We start from the raw sequence: 18,622 nt of genomic DNA on the forward strand, positions 1-18,622 counted from the left end.
CTTCTTTTTCTTCTTTTTTCTTCTTTTTTTTTTTTTTTTTTTTTTTTTTTTTTTTCCCTTTTTTTTCTTTTTTTTTTTTTTTTTTTTTTTCTTGGTTTTGTTTTTTTTTCTTTTTCCCAAAGAACACATTGTTACAAGAGCTGGAAAATACCCAAAAGCAGATAGAGGAACACCAGCACGACAAGGTAAATGCCGCTGCAGGGAGCCTGCCCTAGTGACTGCGCTTCCTCACTCCCCGTCCCCGGCTAGGGGCACTCACGCCTCCTAAAATACCCTAGTTTTGGAGGAGCTGGGATCCCAAAGTGCCCAGCAGCAGGAGGCCACAAACTAACCCACGCAGTGGCTGGATGGAAGCTGCCACCCACCTCCCCGGAGACCCCCGGTTCGGTTCCCCAACAGCCACGTTCAGTCCCGTCTCCATATTTCTCTCACGTTCATCCCTCCCCGACCCCCCGCCGAGGACAGCAGCGAGGACGGGGTGGCTTCTAGAGGAGGGTCCACCCCAGCGCTCCCTGGAGCAGCCACGGCCCCTTCACCCCCCGCGAGGCTTTCTCTCCCCCCTCACTCCAACTGAGGGGAGGACCTGCTCTGGTGCCCAGCTTGCAGGAGGCCCCATAGGTCTTCACACCCCCCTGCTCTCAGATAAAGCATCAAAGTAGGGTCTGCAACACCTTGGTCTGTGCTGGAAAGCTGGAGGGTCGCAGCTCTTTGAAGCAACGGGCACTTTTGGGATGTGTCCCGTGTCTCGTGCATGGTTGGGGGAGGCTGGGGGGGCTGCTTTCCCCCTTGCCCAAGGCCTTGCTGTCCCAGCCATGGCTGCTCGGCTGCAGGCAGAGGTGAAGCTGGGAGCCCTGCATGGTGCTGCCTGCATGTTGCCCACCCTGGATCTGCCCCTTTGCCCACGGGACCGGATCCTGCTGTGCCTGGAGAATCCCATCCCCGTGTCCTCCCCACCTCCCCAGCCTCCCCCCTCACATCTCCCGCAGGGCACCACGGCCACACAGAGCAGGCACAGGCTGCTGGGGAGGAGGGGGCTGGCAGCAGGAGGGACGGGGCCAGCATCAAATTTGGCTACAGGGTCCCTCACTGCTGGCCCTTTGCGTACGTGCAGCCTGGAGCAAAATCAGAGCATCCCAGTGGGACCGGTTTTCCTTCCTCTCTCAAACCAGCATCACTTCGGGCACGCGTGTGTCTGTCTGTCTGTCTGGCCGTGTGTCTGTCTGTCTGTCTGGCCTGTGGTTTCCTCCTCCCCTCGCGGCATCGCCCCGGCATCGTCATTCTCTGTCGCCTGCATGAGCTGTTTCTTTACCGATGGGTCAAAGGTGCTTTAAACCTGGGATGAGGGGCTTTTAAAGGGAATATAAATCTGGAAATAGCTGAGGATGTGGATTATCCCGAACCCGCCTGCTCTTCAGAGCAAAACCAACCCCTGCCTGTCCCTTGTCTCACCCCGAACAGCGACGGTTGTCCGATGAGATCGACAAACTGAGGCTGGAGGTCGATCAGCTCAAGACCAGAAGTGGGACGTTCGTGGAGAGCGTGCACGCAAGGTAAGGGCTGCCCTGCTTCCATCCTGCACCCACGGCTGGTGGGGCACGTTGCTTTTAGGACCCCAAAATGCTGTTGGCATCAGGCATTTCTGGTTTCACCAAGCCTCAGGGAGGGCTGCAGGGCGGTTCATTGCAGCAGGGTCAGCTCCAGGTGTGCTGTCCCCACCATGGATTTGTCCTGGAGTGGGACACAAGACTGTTGAGGATAGTCCATCCCAACTGAATGGCCCAAAATTCATTTTTCTAAGGGCAAAAAAACCATTGGGCATCATTTATTTTTCTGCACAAAGGGCTTAGGGCTCAATTTTATGTGAAAGCTGGATGTTCACCAAATGCTTTGCCCCGTGCGGTGTGCTGGGGATGGTCTGCTGGAGAAGGAGGAATCTCTTTTCAGCTGTTGCAGGCAAAGGAGAATGAACCCCCCCCATTTTTTTCCCCTCCTTTCTACAATGATCCTCCCACACCCTTTGGTTTAAAGTCAGCTGGGAGATGGGGAGGTCCCAGCCCAGAGCACCGGGAGGAGAGGTGAGTCCATTGGGTCTCAGCCCGGGCACTGACCCGGGGTACCCAGCAGCGCTGCAAGAAACGGGGAGGTGGGGGTAGAAAAGGAGGGTTCCAGCAGGAGATGCACCCCAGTACCTTGTGCGGCCACCTGGGATACCACGTCCTCTCTGAGCACTTTCGAGGTGGGTTAGAGGCAGCAAGGAATCAATGAGAGAGACCACGGGTGGGGAACATCCTCCTCCCAGGAAGGCTGGAAAGGGTGGAAGGAGGCAGTGTAACCTGCTTTGAATGTGCCAGCAGCTGTGGCAGAGAGGAGAAGGCCTGGAGGCCCCATATCTGTCGTGGAGAGAAAAAGGGGGGGAGGGAGGAAGAACTTGTGAGGATGACAGATAGCTGAGTGCCAGAGGAGTGTCTGGAGCATGTGTGGGACCTCTTTGTATGGGTCTGTAAGAACAAGATGGAGAGGTTTTTTATTTTTTTTTTTTAATTTCTTGGAGGAAAAATCAGCAGAAAGCTTGAGTTACAGGGGCCAGAATAATCCCCCAGCTGAAATGTCAGCTTTTGTCTAAGGTGCCTTTATCTGTTTTTAGCTCAGGAGCAGCTTGTCAGCGGCTCCGCAGCTTAAATCCCCTTGAAACTTGGGCTCTGCCTTCGTCTGCAAACACCAGGCTGACGCCAAGCCAAGCTGCTCGTGTTAACAGCCTTGTCTGGGCTCGGTGGGATGCTGGGGTGGGAGCCCAGATCTGTGTCTGCACCGCAAACCAGACCCACCCCGGTGGAAAAACACAGATCTGCCTTGGACAACTGCTTTTGTCATCTTAAATGAAGAAACCCTCATGCTCCTACGGCAATGTGTGTAGGGAGTGATGACCCCTGCTCTGGGAAGGCGCTTTGCTCAGCTGCGTGATTTGGTCTTCAGGGTGAGGAGGAGCAACCAGGCAACGTGGAGATATGCAACGAGTGCCACGAGTGGCAAACAGTGGCCTCATGTCCAACAGCAGCTGCTGTGTTGTCCTGTAAAACCCTCATGCCTCCTATGGCAATATGTGTAGGGAGTGATGACCCCTGCTCCGGGAAGGCACTTTGCTCAGCTGCATGATTTGGTCTTCAGGGTGAGGAGGAGCAACCAGGCAACGTGGAGATATGGAACGAGCGCCATGAGTGGCAAAGAGTGGCCTCATGTCCAACAGCAGCTGCTGTGTTGTCCTGCCTGACATGGGGACCTGCTCCCGAGCACCAGCCCAAGCATGGAGGAGGAGGAGGAAGGAGTCCCAGCCAGTTTCTGCTGGGAGATCACAGAATCGCAGAGGCAGGGACCTCTGGAGATCATCCAGTCCAACTCCCTGACAGAGCAGGTCCACCCAGAGCAGGTCCCACAGGAACGTGTCCAAGCGGGTTTTGAATGTCTCCAGAGAAGGAGGCTCCACCACCTCCCTGGGCAGCCTCTGCCAGGGCTCTGCCACCCTCACAGGAAAGAAGTTCCTCCTCATGTTGAGATGGAATTTCCCGTGTCCCAGTTTGTCCCCGTTGCCCCTTGTCCTGTCCCCGGCCACCACTGAGAAGAGTCTGGCCCCATCCTCTTGCCCCCTTTAGCCCTTTAGCTATTGCTCAGCAGCGATGAGATCCCCTCTCAGGCTGCTCTTCTCCAGCTGAACAGCCCCAGGTCCCTCAGCCTTTCCTCAGCAGAGAGATGCTCCAGCCCCTCAGCATCTTCGTAGCCTCCACTGGACTCTCTCCTTCTGGAACTGGGGAGCCCAGAGCTGGTCCCAGTGCTCCCACACAACGCTCATGTCTCCACATCTGGAAGATGTGTTTCAAATGGGATTTTATTCATCAGGTGTTTTTTTTCATGAAAATATTGAAGAAAACATAAAAAGGAGAAAGTCTCCCTGGCCAGCCCTTGTGTACCCTGGGGATGGAGAAGAAAGGCAGGGTGGGTTTGGCCAGAACTGAGTGGATGCCCCAGTGGGACCTGCAGTGCACAGGGAGGGAGCAGCAGGGCAGGGCCCAGGACTGAGCTTCCTGCAGTCTGTGAGCCCATCTCTGATCTCCCTGGCCAGCCCTTGTTGTGTACCCTGGGGATGGAGAAGAAAGGCAGGGTGGGTTTGGCCAGAACTGAGTGGATGCCCCAGTGGGACCTGCAGTGCACAGGGAGGGAGCAGCAGGGCAGGGCCCAGGACTGAGCTTCCTGCAGTCTGTGAGCCCATCTCTGGGGCCAGCGTGGAGGGAATGGGGCATCTTTTCTGAAGTCTGGTTTTGCATCATTTCATGCAGAGCAAGCAGGCATCGCTGTGTGGACATCCCGGAGTGGCCTCCTCTGTCCTGAGCCAGCCTGGGCTGCGAGGGGAGCAGCCCGGGGACAGGGGCATCCTTGCATGGAGCAGTGTCCCCAACAAGGCTCTTTCTCCCCAGGTCCCATATGGGCAGCGCCACGGACCTGCGCTTCCCCCTGAGCGCGGTGGTCCATGCCCCCGCCGAGCCCTTCGGGACCGCCCCGGGGCTGCCTCGGGCACAGAAGGGCCGATTCGCTGCCCGGCGAGAGGAGTCGGCCAAGGTAATCCATCTTCATGCCAACATGGGATGGGAGTTGGGGTTGGGGGTCTCCTCCTGCATTACACACTGGTCTCACATGTCCCTGACTTGGGGCCATGGGGCATTTTCCTTAACCTGATGCGTGGATGGGGTAACGTGGTAGGAAGGGTTTCCCCACAGGGTTTGTGTTGAGGTGTGATATGTGTGGAGGACTCCAGTTTGGCTTTTGGAGACTTGGAGGTGCCATGTGGGACCAGTAGACCTTGTTCCCCCAGGAGCTTGGTGCCATGTGGGACCAGTAGACCTTGTTCCCCCAGGACTGGGAGCAGGCCCAGGCAGGCAGCGTCCTGGCCACGGGACCTCACGCCTTTGACAGCGACCCTGAGATCTCTGATGTGGATGAAGATGACCGCGAGACGCTCTTCAGCTCCATGGATGTGCTCTCCCCTGGTGGGCACTCGGATGCCCAGACGTTGGCCATGATGCTTCAGGAGCAGCTGGATGCTATCAATGAGGAGATCAGGTAGCGACCGTGGCCAAAACCCACCACTGAAATGGCTCCAGGGGAAAAACAAACTGCCAGGTGGTGGGAGGAGGCTCTCATGCCCTAAAATTGAGGTCTTGGCCCAGCTTCAGCCAAGGAAATGGCTCCAGGATATCCAGCCACAGGGCTTGGTCCTTGTCCCTCAGCTGCACCAGTGCTGGCTCACAGAAAGGATCTTTAATTTTAAAAGCAGTCCCCCATGAATATTAAAAGAAATTGTGGTGTGTCTCAGCTGGTTTGTGTGGATCCCAATGGGTCTTGCTGCCATTCCTGGAAACTGGTGACTCGAGTCACAGCACCCAAGGTGCATTTCCAAGGGAAGGGAGGTCCTATGGCTGGGAGGTGTGAGACGACTCCCCAGAAAGTTGGGGAGCCAGGAGCCCTGAGACCCACTACTCCCCCAGGATGATCCAAGAGGAGAAGGAGTCCACCGAGCTCCGCGCCGAGGAGCTGGAGACCCGCGTCACCAGCGGCAGCATGGAGGGCCTCAACCTCACCCAGCTCTGCAAAAGGGCTTCCATCCCCACCTCGCTGACGGCCCTGTCCCTGGCCAGCTCGTCCCCCCCGCTCAGCGGCCGCTCCACCCCCAAGCTCACCTCCCGCAGCGCCGCGCAGGACCTGGACCGCATGGGGATCATGACGTTGGTGAGGAGGCGCGTGGGGCGATGGGGGGCTGGACGTGGGGTGCACGTGGGGTGGGGGCGATGCCCCGGCGTCTGCACGGGTGTGTGGGAGGGGGGCGCGGGTGGAAGGGGGGTGCCCGTGTTTGGTGTCTGCCAGCCTGGCCCCGGGGCTGCTCTGCGCGGGGGTTCTCCATTAACTGCCCCCCTTTCTGTGTCTCTCTCGCTTTCCCCCTTGCAATCAGCCCAGCGACTTGAGGAAGCACCGGAGGAAACTGCTAGTGAGTGGCTCCCATCCCCTTGGGTTTTGTCCAAGCCCCTTTTCCAGCCTGCTCCTGGCTTTGTCCGCACCAGGTCAGGGCGCAGCAGGCGTGGGATGGAGCTGGAGACCCCAGGGATTCAGCAGGAGGATCATGGGGATCCCGTAAGGTCCTTGGAGATGTGTCCACTGGCAGCCTGGGGGGTCTGGCAGGACGTGGGCAGGTTCAGAAAGCCACTAGGTCCTCAAACATTGTGTCCCCCCTCTGGTGACAAGGGTGTCTTTGGGACATTCCCACCTGTGCTCCTCAGAGCCCTCTGCTGAGGGCCAGCAGCTTCTGTCCCCACACCCTGACCTGGACCATGGGGCTGCATCCTCTCTCCTCCCTGTTCCCAGGATCTTGGCCACCCGGCCACATCCTCCCCATCTGCTTGGGCATCTCGAGCCATTGCCAGAGCTCTAGTTCAGGCCAATCCTGGAGCGTGGCAAAGCCTCAGGGCCCTGGTGGCTCTTTTGGCCATGCCTCCATGGAGCAAGAGAGAGGCAGGCAGCAGGGCAAGGATGGAGCTGGCTTTGGCCGCCCAGCCTCATGGCTTCTCTGCTTGTTCAGTCGCCCGCAGCTCGGGACGAAAGCCGCGAGGATAAAACCACCATCAAATGTGAGACGTCCCCCCCGTCCTCACCCAGGACGTTGCGGCTGGAGAAGCTGGGCCACCCTGCGCTGAGTCAGGAGGAGGGGAAGAGGTACGTGGAGCACGCTTTGGATCTCACACCAGCTCCTGCTCTGTTGGGTGGAGGATTTAATGGGGGTTGTGGGTCGGTCTGGGGTTCGCCCCGGCTTGTGCGCTGCTCGGGAATAACCTAAAGGCTTTGCTGTTCCTCTCCCTCCTCCCTCCCCAGCTCGCTGGAGGAGCAGGCCAGCAACCCCAGCAGCAACAGCAGCCAGGACTCCTTGCACAAGGGCTCCAAGAGGAAGGGGATCAAATCCTCCATCGGACGCTTGTTCGGGAAAAAGGAGAAGGGTCGTTTGATCCAGCTGAGCAGAGAAGGGGCCACGGGGCAGGGTCTGTGAGCAGCCCTATTCCCCTCCGGGCCGGGCGGGCGAACTGGGGCCGGGCTCTCTGCTGGCACAGTCTGGATTTGGGTGCTGTTGGGGTGACAGGCAGAGGAGCAGGGACACACCTGCTGGTTTGGGGGTGTTGGTGCCACTGGTTCTGGGCTCCCTGCAGCTCCAGGGCCGTTGGGTGCTGGTCCTTTCTGCCCCACGGCCCTTTCTGGCCTGAGCATGGTGTTGGTCTTAGTGCTCTGCAAGAGCTGCCATGAGGATGGTGACCCCCCATCACTGTATGTCATCTTTAATGTCCCCAAATCTGCTTCCCTCCCCACGGGACCTTGTTGATTTTGCAAAGCCCTTTGATAGGAGCTGCTTTTCCAACCCCTAAATCCTTTACTGCTTCGATGTGGAGCGTTTTGAAATGGGAGGGGATCCCTTTGGGCTTCCCAGGTGTGCAGGGGGGCTGTGGGGGTGGGCTGGAAATGGAGACTGTCCCCTCCTGTGCTGGGATTGTGCATCCCCCACACCCTGGGACGAAGAACTCATGGGGCATCACACTGATGGGATGATCTCTTGCTTACCCAGTAGTGCTGCTGACCGACATGGAAGGGGGCATGCAGGACCCTCTGGGACTTGGCAAGCTGGGGGCTCAGGCCGAGAAGGATCGGCGCCTGCGGAAGAAGTGAGTGAACCTCCTTCCCTGCCCCAGCAAGAAAATGTCCTGCCTGATGGATACCCCTTCTCTGGAGAGGTTCAAGGGCAGGCTGGATGGGGCTTTGAGCAACCTGGTCTAGTGGGAGGTGTCCCTGCCCAGGGCAGGGGGGTTGGAACTAGATGATCTTCAAGGCCCCTTCCAACCCAAACCATTCTATGATTCTGAGAAACCGTGGCATGGGACTGGGAAATTCTGGAAAGGCTTCTCATCTTCACCTTCTCTTGAGCACTTTTAGCTCCTTTATTGCTTTGCTGCCAGCTGGTTCTTACTGCCCATGGTCTCTTCCCTCTTAAAAGTTGCTCCCTTCCCCACAAGCCCCCAGTAAATCACTCATCTGCTTCTGTTCCCTCCAGGCACGAACTCCTGGAAGAGGCTCGGAGGAAAGGATTGCCCTTTGCTCACTGGGACGGCCCCACAGTTGTCTCCTGGCTGGAGGTGAGGCAGAACATGCCCATGCGTTGTCCCCACGTTGTCCCCATGCACTGTCAGCTCCTGCAGTCACTGTTGGTCCATAGTGTGCTCCCCCAGCAGCGGTGCAGCACCCTGCAGTGCCACCATGCTTGGTCCATGCACATTGTTGGTGACTGCAAAACCTGGGGGAGCAGAGCAGATCCTCCACATGGTCTTTATTGCTGTGGTGTGGGGTTTCCTCAAGCCCACACCATAGCTTTGAGTTGAAGGACTCAGTGGGTGCTCTTGCCCTGTGCTGTGTCCATCAGATAAGGGGTGCTGGGCGGCCACAGGCTGTTGGTGTTTAGGTACAAATGAAAAAGGAGCCCCACATGGGTTTCCAACACTGAGCTTCAAACAGAATGGCCTTAGTCCTACCAGAGGAAGGTAGGGTAGGTCAACAGGGCAGTGACTGGCTTTGCCCTGTTTTGGCAGCTCTGGGTGGGGATGCCGGCATGGTACGTTGCCGCTTGCCGAGCCAACGTGAAGAGCGGAGCCATCATGTCGGCCCTGTCCGACACGGAGATCCAGAGGGAGATTGGCATCAGCAACGCCCTGCATCGCCTGAAGCTGCGTCTGGCCATCCAGGAGATGGTCTCTCTCACGAGCCCCTCCGCACCACCCACCTCACGGACGGTAAGTGCCCACTCTACCACCAGACAGACTCCCCATGGGGCAGGACGATGCACATTTTCCCCCCTTTCCCTGACTCCTTGGGATAACAGTGGTCCATCAGTCCCCAGGGAGTCACAGTGTCACAAGCAAGTGTGGCTGTAGAGGGGGTGATGTTCCTTCATGGACCAGTCAAGCCACCAAACAAGTGTCCTCAGGCACAAAGATTATAGAATCATAGAATTGCCTAGGTTGGAAGGGACCTTAAAGATAGATCATCTAGTCCAACCATCAACCTAACTCTGACAAAAAAATAAATAAGAAATAAAAATCACTAAACCATATTCCTGAGGACCACGTCTACCCGTCTTTTGAACACCTCCAGGGATGGTGCCTCAGCCACTTCCCTGGGCAGCCTATTCCAATGCTTGATAATCCTTTTGGTGAAGAAATGTTTCCTAATATCCAATCTAAACCTTTCCTGGTGCAACTTGAGGCCATTTCCCCGTGTCCTGGACTTGGGAGATAAGACCAACCCCCGCCTCTCTACACCCCCCTTCAGGTAGTTATAGAGTACTATAAGGTCTCCCCTCAGCCTCCTCTTCTCCAGACTGAACACCCCCAGCTCCCTCAGCCTCTCCTCATAAGATTTACTCTCCAGACCCCTCACCAGCTTCATTGCCCTTCTCTGGACCCGCTCCAGCCCCTCAGTGTCTTTTTTGTGGTGAGGGGCTGTTAAACATAAGATGTTTATGGCCATCGAGTGTGAAACACTTTCCCGTCTTGAGGCACCAGCAGATGCTCTTGTCTCACACTCAGAGGCTGGAGGGAACAGATGGAGGGAGCATGTCTTGTGCTGGTCCCCAAAATCCCTGAGGGGTTACTGGTGCCCCAGTAATGCCAAGACACATCTGTAGAAATGTAGTCAGCAGAAGGGCCCCAAGCATGGTGTGTCCCCTCAGATGGCCATGGCTGGGGTCACGGCTGTCCGACACAAGCCTGCTGGCTCCATGGGCATAACACCAAAGTATAAAGGTGGCCAAAGGGCCAGTGGTCCTTGTTGTGCTCTCTGTGGCTGCACAGACAGCCCAGGGTCCTCCCAGGCAGTGGGATGCCATCAACCCAAGCTGCAAGGACGCTGCAAGGTCTCCCCAGTACAGCTCCAAGCACAAGGGTGGCCTGATCCTCCATAAGCCTGAGCCAGGCTTATTTTCAGTGCAGTTGTGAGCCAAGGCCACGGCTCCGTGGTGGTTTATCCTGACCACTCTGCTCTTGTTTCCCTGCAGTCCTCTGGAAACGTCTGGGTCACACACGAGGAGATGGAGAACATGGCAACTTCCACCAAGACGGTGAGGCCGGCCCCGCTGTCGCCGCACGGCGTATCGGTTACCGGGCTGAGCCCCAGGCGTGCATTAACACGCTAAACCCTGGGAGGGAAGGAGATCTTTGCTCCGTCTCATGTGTCAGCTCTTGGCCGGCACTGTGCACCTGTTTAGAAACCATCTTTCAACCTTTAATATCCCCAAAATGTCTAAAACTGGCTTAAAAAACATCAGATGCATTTTCCTTTGTCAAGCCCCTGTGGGTTTTTCTGGGTCTGGAGTAGCTTGTCTGTCGGTTGTGAGGTAGAGGAAAGAAAGACAAAACCCAAGGGTGACCTCGGACAGATGCGTGAGATTGAGTCCCACATTGGTTATACCCAAAGACGTCACCATCTCATCTCCTGTTGACTGTAGCACACCCAAATGTTGTCTCCACTGTCCCCACCACTCTGGCTGGTGGCTTGGGGATGTGGCCGTGCTGCCAAAAGCTCTGGCTCCTTTGGGGAGAGATGGCCATGTGCCCCTCTCTGCAACTGGACCCCATGTCTGTGCCTCAGAGCAGGAGCAGAATTTTGGGTTTTCTGTGTGAATTAGGTATTTTATTGAAGCTTGTGTCTGCTGGTTGAATAGCACAGACCTGTAACTGACACCTGTCACTGGTGGGTGCCGTTTGGGGATGGAAAGCTCAGTTATGGCAGGGATGTGACACTTCCCCTTGGCAGGCGTTGTGAGGCTGAGCAAAACCAGCACAGGTTGACAATAGCTACAGAATTGGGAAGTGGGTTTGGGCAACCCCACTGGGGGTTGTGACCCATGAGCTGAAGCTCTGGTTTCTCTCTGCTTTCCTCTGTCTTTGGGGGACCCAAAACTACCCATATTTCCCAGGAAAGATGGATGAGCCCCAGTGTCTGTGCCATCTCCAGCCCATCCTGTATCCTCCTCACTTGATGGAGAGATGGGGTGAAACCCAGGCCCCATGGGGTGGGGGTATCCCCAGCACCCTGTCGACAAGGCTGAGCTCCCCAAGCCGTGCAGATGTGACACCAACCCCCACCCCCGAGGGGTCCCACCATGCCGAGGGGTCCCACACTCAGCACAAGCTTCCACAGCACGGGGCCACCAGGTACTGACCTTCTCTGTCCTTTCTATTGACATGCTGCATGTGTCACGCTTAGGACACAGAGGAAGGCAGCTGGGCACAGGTGAGGTCCCCGTGTCACCCTTTTCCGCGGGCGGTACCTGGGGTGGATGTGGGAGGGAGAACTGGACATCACAGGGCCCCTGGGGGATGAGCTCAGGGCATCAGTATTGGCCAAGTCCTGCTTGGACTCTGAGCCCACACCCTGGGGTTGCTCTTCTGGACTGTCCCTTGGGCATGGCATGGTCCTCCTGGGGTCTTGCATCAAGCAGCATCCTCTGCTTCAGGCAGAGTGACGTTTTCTGTGACAGACACAGATCCTGTGTTAAACCCCCAACATAAGAGTGAGCAGCCACCCTGCAGGGAGGCAGGTTTCTAACTGCACAGACAATGCATTTTCACCATTTTTTTTTATCCCCAAGTTCAGGATATGGACTGTTTTCTTGAACTGAAAAGGTGGGAATAAAGAGTCCGGTTTGGACCCATTTCATTGGATTTTATCATTCTCAAATGTTTTCTTTTATTCTGGTGGATTTTATTTTATTTTTGGACCCAGAATCAGCTTACAGTGAAAGAGAATGGATGTTCTGCCCGAAACTGACCTTTTTTTTTTTTTTTTTTCATTTTGAAATCACAAAGTAGATCTTTTGGTGATTTCTAAGCTTCTTAAAAATCAGTTGGGGATACACTAAAACCTATTTCGTAGTTAGCTGCTTCAACTTTCATGAATGTGCTTTTTCCAGAAGAAGCTAGTCATAAAGTCCAACTATCCCTTACGCTTGCTTTTTGGCTACTGCCTTGTCTCTTTGGGGGACACCAGTGGGACACAGACCATGGCCATCAGGACTGTTTCCTCCAGCTCCTTCAGTACAAACTAGGGTTAAACTCCTCTGGCCCAGGTTTGATCCTCAGGACAGTGACCTCCAGGCCTGCAGCGTTGAACTGTCACTGGTCTCCTGGGAGTTCTACCAAGTCCTGATTTCTCCCTAGCTTCTCCATTTGCTTCTCCACAGACACTGGCCTACGGGGACATGAACCACGAGTGGATTGGGAACGAGTGGTTGCCCAGCTTGGGTCTCCCACAGTATCGCAGCTACTTCATGGAGTGTCTGGTTGATGCACGGATGCTGGACCACCTCACCAAGAAAGATCTCAGAGTGCACCTGAAGATGGTGGACAGCTTCCACCGGTGAGTCCTCTCCTTTGGGAGGTCTGTATATGGAGTAGAGAGAGGATGGGGGAATTTGAGGGGTTCTCCCCTGTCCTGGCCAGCCGTGGCACTGGAGGATGGCTCTTCTAGGCTAAACTCAACCACCTGCTCTGGGGCAGCTCATATGGGCAAATGTTCTCCTTCAGCACACTCCATCCAGCAAAGTTGCAGAGGACCAAGCCTTCTCCTGGCTGTGGAGCAAACCACAGGCAAAACAAAGGCTCATCCCACCTCGTCTCCCAGTGGCAGGCAAAGCAGTCATCTGCCAGCTTGGAGAAGGCTTATGCCATCCCAGCCACCTTGCCCAAGCACCAGCATCCTTGTCTGCTGACCACCAGTGCTCAGCTCAGACCAGGAATGGTTGTGGTGGGGATCGTGGGCATTGTCTCCCTCCTCTCTCTGGCTGGCAGAGAGGAAGGGGTGCACGGGGGTGGCTTTTGAGTGGGCAGATCAATACGCCAGCCCATGGGGTACCACCATCTACCTTGACCCATGGGACTGTGTCCATGGACCTTCCAGGGCCCTCCCTGCTCTGGGGATGAACCCTTCAGCCTGGAGCAGCTCCCATGGGCTGGTTCTCCCCAGCCCCCGAGCTGGGAGTATCATTCCTTAGATCCCTGCACTTTCCAGGAGGTAGAACTGAAGGTGAGGGAGTGGGGAATTACCATGGATGGGAGGGACATTCCCTGTTTTCTGGCCAAGGTCTTCCCTTTGGGCTGTGTCTGTGCTGACCCAACCCGGAACCGAAGCATCCTTTGGGCACGTGGAGAGCAAGCAGGGAAGTGGGTCCCTCTGCAGGCCCTTCCAGTGCAATGCTGAGCCCTCCTGAGGGTTGGGTGACATCTCGTGTCCTTGCAGCACCAGTCTCCAGTACGGCATCATGTGCCTGAAGAGGCTCAACTACGACCGCAAAGAGCTCGAGAAGAGGCGGGAAGAGACCCAGCACGAAATCAAAGGTCAGCAGCCACGTAACACCATCCAGCTCTGGAGAAGGAGAGGGAAAACCTCCCCAGTGATGCCCAGTGATGGTCTCTCTCCCATCCCTTGTTTTTAACACAGTAGGGAAAAAAAATCGTTATTTCTGAGGAACCCTGCCCGGGGGGCTGTTCTCCCTGGGGAACAGTATTTCCCCAACAGATTGCTCCAGGTGGCTTCGTGCAGCTTGGCCCCCTCAGGCGTGAGGAGGGAGGAAGGGGGACAAGACAGGAAAGATCCGGTCCAAGCATCGGATCAGCTTCTCCTGCCCATTTCAGATGCTCAGAACCTCCACCCCGGCTCGCTCAGCCTCCCCTTCCTGGCTGTCCTGAGATTCCCTGAGCATCTGGCTGCTGCTTAGATTACATCTCATTATTGATAATGCCCCTAATTACACCAGCAGCCGTGGGTTCTTAGGATTAATTTTCACAGTTGTTTTCTGCCTGTTATTTTAGCATTTAGTTTGGTAAATTGCAGTGAGCTGTTCCTGGCACTTGAGCACCCGGTATCGCTGCTGGCTCGGGAGGGAGAATTCCAGGATCAACCTGGGGCAGAGCCAAAGGGCTTCGGGACACCGTCAGGTCCCCCCACAACCAGGGCTCAGTACTGGGGCCAATTCCCTTTAACGTCTTTATCAATGATCTGGACGAGGGGATCGAGTGCACCCTCAGTAAGTTCGCAGACGACACCAAGCTGGGTGGCAGTGTTGATCTGCTGGAGGGTAGAGAGGCTCTGCAGAGAGATCTCAACAGGCTGGATGGATGGGCCAAGACCAACGGGATGAGATTCAACAAGGCCAAGTGCCAGGTCCTGCACTTCGGTCACAACAACCCCAGGCAGCGTTACAGGCTGGGGCAGAGTGGCTGGAGCTGCCTGGCAGAAAAGGACCTGGGGGTGTTGGTGGACAGTCGGCTGAACATGAGCCAGCAGTGTGCCCAGGTGGCCAAGGAGGCCACCAGCATCCTGGCCTGTATCAGGAACAGCGTGGGGAGTAGGACTCGGGAGGTGATTGTCCCCCTGTACTGGGCACTGGTGAGGCCCCACCTTGAGTACTGTGTCCAGTTTTGGGCTCCATACCATAAAAAAAGACATTGAGGTGCTGGAGCGGGTCCAGAGAAGGGCGATAAAGATGGTGAGGGGTCTGGAGAATAAGTCTTATGAAGAGAGGCTGAGGGAGCTGGGGGTGTTCAGCCTGGAGAAGAGGAGGCTGAGGGGAGACCTTATTGCTCTCTACCACTACCTGAAAGGAGGGTGTAGAGAGGTGGGGGTCGGTCTCTTTTCTCAAGTCACAGGCGACAGGACAAGAGGAAATGGCCTCAAGTTACGCCAGGGGTGGTTCAGGCTGGATATTAGGAAAAATTTTTTCACCAAAAGGGTTCTCAGGCATTGGAATGGGCTGCCCAGGGAGGTGGTTGGGGCCCCATCCCTGGAGGTGTTCAAAAGACGGGTTGATGTAGTGCTGGGAGGTCTGGTTTAGTGATGATGCTCCTTCTTTGTTGTGTGGGTGTCTATTTTTGTCAGTTAGGTTGACGGTTGGACAAGATGATCTTTAAGGTCCCTTCCAACCTAGAAGATTCTGTGATTCTGTGATTCTGAGTGTGGTCTGAGCTGGCTCTGAGACATCCCCTTGCTCTTTTTCAGACGTCTTGGTGTGGACCAACGACCAGGTCATCCACTGGATCCAGTCCATCGGGCTCCGCGAGTACGCGAACAACCTCGTGGAGAGCGGGGTGCACGGGGCGCTCCTGGCCCTCGATGAAAACTTCGACCACAACAGCCTGGCACTTGTGCTGCAAATCCCCACGCAGAACACGCAGGTGAGAGCAACATCCCTGGGGGGTTTGGAGAAGAGTAGACAGTATGGGACAGGGCTGCAGTTGGACTCCAGTCCCTAAAGGGGCTCCAGGAAAGCTGGGGGGGGGACTCTTGATCAGGAATTGGAGCAATAGGACAAGGGGAACAGTTTTAAACTGAAAGAGGAGAGATTGAGATGAGATGTGGGGAAGAACTTCTTTGCTGTGAGGGTGGTGAGAGCCTGGCCCAGGTTGCCCAGAAAAGCTGAGGCTGCCCCATCCCTGGAGGGGTTCAAGGGCAGGTTGGAGGGGGCTTGGAGCAACCTGGTCTGGTGGGAGGTGTCCCTGCCCAGGGCAGGGGGCTTGGAACTAGATGATCTTTAAGGTCCCTCCCAACTCTAACCATTCTGTGATTCTATGACTCCACCAGTCCCACCAACTCAACTCAGCCTTTCAGAGGGTTTCCTGGGGCAGGGGTTTGTGCTGGGAATCAGTCCTACCAACTCAACTCAGCCTTTCAGGGGGTTTCCTGGGGCAGGGGTTTGTGCTGGGAACCATTCCCACCGATGGGGAACCCTCATTTGATGCTATTTTCAGGCTCGACAAGTGCTGGAGAGGGAGTTTAACAACCTGCTCGCCTTGGGCACGGATCGGAGGCTGGATGATGTAAGTACAGAACCTCTCCCATGTCCAGATCTTGCTGAGCGCCTGTTCTCATGCAAGAAAGAGGAGAGACAGGACCTCTGTTCTATCCCCTCTTGTCCAGGGGTGTCAAATAGTGCATCACAAACTCTCTAGAGCTGTTGCTTGAGCAGCATCTCTGGAATAAACTGGAACTATTAGACAAAGCCCTGAGGAATGTGCTGCCAGGCTGCGGGGGCGGGTGAGGCAGAGTCTTGTGCATCGATTCTAGCCTCATGCTTGGTGGGCTGAGTTTCAAGTAGCCTCACCTGACTTTCCTTGCCAGCTGCTTTCATATTGCCTTTTAGAGTCACAGATTTTCTGGGCATGACACATCTGCAGCAGTTAAAGCTGGTGGGTTGGAGATGCCCCAGTAGGCAGCCAGAAAGCTGTTCACGTTGAGTCACCGAAGGTGGGAATTCATCTAGAGCTCTCCTACGTAGAGCTTTCCTCCATGAGATACAACAGCAGAGCTCATTGCTTTTCAGAGCAGGCGCTTCCAGATGCCATTACCTGGCTGAGGTTAGATTTGTCCCTTGAGGTCTTCATTGAGGTTTGTGTGTTGATGTCTCCAAGGCATCTTTGCAGGCAGGCTGGAGAGAAGAGATGGGCAAGCTGGAAAGGGTGAAGCCTATGGAAAAGCTGGTGGGTTGGAGATGCCCCACTAGGCAGCCAGAAAGCTGTTCATGTTGAGTCACCGAACTCTAGAGCTCTCCTACGTAGAGTTTTCCTCCATGAGATATAGCAGCAGAGCTCACTGCGGCTCTTTTCAGAGCAGACACTTCCAGATGCCTGCCGAGCATTACCTGGCCGAGGTTAGATTTGTCCCTTGAGGTCTTCATTGAGGCTTGTGTGTTGATGTCTCCAAGGCATCTTTGCAGGCAGGCTGGAGAGAAGAGATGGGCAAGCTGGAAAGGGTGAAGCCTATGTCATGGGATCCTGGAGAGGTCTCCTATGTCCTTGGCCCCATTTGATCACACACTTCTGTACTGTTTGAGTTGATCAGGCACACCCTTAGCTAGGTGGAAGCAGCGCTGGTATCTCATGGGGGAAGAAGGTCCTGCTGCCACTGCTGCCGGGCCCATAACCTGCTCTTCCCCCGCAGGGTGACGACAAGACCTTCCGTCGGACCCCGTCCTGGCGAAAGCGCTTCCGCCCGCGGGATGTTCACAGCATCAACATGCTGAGTGGCTCAGCCGAGACGCTGCCCGCCGGCTTCCGCGTCACCAGCCTGGTGCCCCTGCCCCCTCCCTCCGCCCCGGCCAAGAAAATGCCCCCAGAAGGTAGGTCCCCCCTTCTGCCCGGAGTCTCCTCCCACCCCTGCTCAGACCTCATGGGCAACGATGTGCCACCAGGAGAGGCGAGGGAGAGAAATGGCCTCAAGTTGTGCCAGGGGAGGTTCAGGCTGGATATTAGGAAACATTTTTTCACTGAAAGGGTTCTCAGCCATTGACTGGGCTGCCCAGGGAGGTGGTTGAGGCCCCATCCCTGGAGGTGTTCAAAAGACGGGTTGATGTAGTGCTGGGAGGTCTGGTTTAGTGATGATGCTCCTTGTTTGTTGTGTGGGTGACTATTTTTGTCAGTTAGGTTGACGGTTGGAGATCTTTAAGGTCCCTTCCAACCTAGAAGATTCTGTGATTCTGAGAGCCTGGTGGCCCGCGATGCTGAACCCGTTGATCCTTGAGCCATTGTTGGCTGTGAATGTGTTTTTCGGGCGGGTTATTGTGGACTCTGCTCTGGTGTGTGATTTCTTTGTTTTGAACCACCAGCATGAGGGAGAGGCTGGATTGGGGCATATGTGTCCCCCACCCTGGGTTTGGCCTCCAGGTCGGAGCCTCTTGGGGTGATGTTGGGGGCTGTCGGGAAGCAGCAGCTCAGTCTGGGCCAGTCTGGTCCATCCTGCCTTTTGGAAACCATCCCCAAAGGGCCTGAATCAACCAGGAGCTCTCCTGGGGCTGGCAGGGACCTGCTAGGACACACGTGCTGTCCCCATGCTGCTGGCTGTCCTGTGTTACAGCTGAGCACGCCTGTGCCAGGCTCTGCCCCACCACCACAGGGCTCATTTCTAAAGTTGGTCCCTTCCAAAGCTGTAGGGAGGAACCAGCTCCACCGAGGTCACCCCAGTTTGTCCCCTGGACCAGGTGTGCCACTGTCCCATCCCCATCCTCCCAGAGATGGCTTCAGCAGGTTCAGAAATGACTGAATGTGAATTAAAAATCTGTGCTTTCACCTTCTGGCTCCAAGCCCCAGGTTCAGCTCTCCTGTCTCCAGATTTGCTCAAATTTCACAGTTTTCCATCCAGCAGTTTGGGTCAAACTGCTGCTCATCCTTTTCCACCCCATCTCTGGAAGCTGCAATTCCCACCTGTGTGAGGACAACAAACCTGGGACAAATTCCCCAGGACTGGCAGGACCCAGACACGGGCAGAAGGGACCAGTAACGGGCACAAACTTGAACATAAGAAGTTCCATCTAAACATGAGGAGGAACTTTCCTGTGAGGGTGGCAGAGCCTGGAACCAGGCTGCCCAAAGAGGTGGTGGAGTCTCCTTCTCTGGAGACATTCAAACCCTCCTGGACACGTTCCTGTGTGACCTGCTCTGGGTGGACCTGCTTTGGCAGGAGGTTGGACTGGGTGATCTCCAGAGGTCCCTTCCAACCCCAT

At 55.8% G+C, this 18,622-nt stretch overlaps 1 protein-coding gene across 1 annotated transcript in view; it reads left to right on the forward strand.

Moving 5' to 3' along the window:
* The window catches only part of PPFIA4 (protein tyrosine phosphatase, receptor type, f polypeptide (PTPRF), interacting protein (liprin), alpha 4), a 98,406-nt gene that overhangs the window by 66,256 nt on the left and 13,528 nt on the right, over positions 1–18,622 (forward strand). The window contains exons 14-29 of the mRNA XM_014946342.1: positions 4,467–4,608; positions 4,904–5,109; positions 5,535–5,775; positions 5,996–6,031; positions 6,620–6,753; positions 6,910–7,073; positions 7,652–7,745; positions 8,132–8,213; positions 8,664–8,864; positions 10,127–10,189; positions 11,338–11,364; positions 12,314–12,489; positions 13,369–13,466; positions 15,127–15,302; positions 15,876–15,944; positions 17,065–17,242. Coding sequence (XP_014801828.1) covers positions 4,467–4,608; positions 4,904–5,109; positions 5,535–5,775; positions 5,996–6,031; positions 6,620–6,753; positions 6,910–7,073; positions 7,652–7,745; positions 8,132–8,213; positions 8,664–8,864; positions 10,127–10,189; positions 11,338–11,364; positions 12,314–12,489; positions 13,369–13,466; positions 15,127–15,302; positions 15,876–15,944; positions 17,065–17,242 — 2,087 coding nt within the window. The remainder of the gene's footprint in view (positions 1–4,466; positions 4,609–4,903; positions 5,110–5,534; positions 5,776–5,995; positions 6,032–6,619; positions 6,754–6,909; positions 7,074–7,651; positions 7,746–8,131; positions 8,214–8,663; positions 8,865–10,126; positions 10,190–11,337; positions 11,365–12,313; positions 12,490–13,368; positions 13,467–15,126; positions 15,303–15,875; positions 15,945–17,064; positions 17,243–18,622) is intronic.

Source organism: Calidris pugnax, unplaced genomic scaffold (assembly GCF_001431845.1).
Source record: "Calidris pugnax isolate Ruff unplaced genomic scaffold, ASM143184v1 scaffold116, whole genome shotgun sequence".
Lineage (NCBI taxonomy): Eukaryota > Metazoa > Chordata > Aves > Charadriiformes > Scolopacidae > Calidris > Calidris pugnax.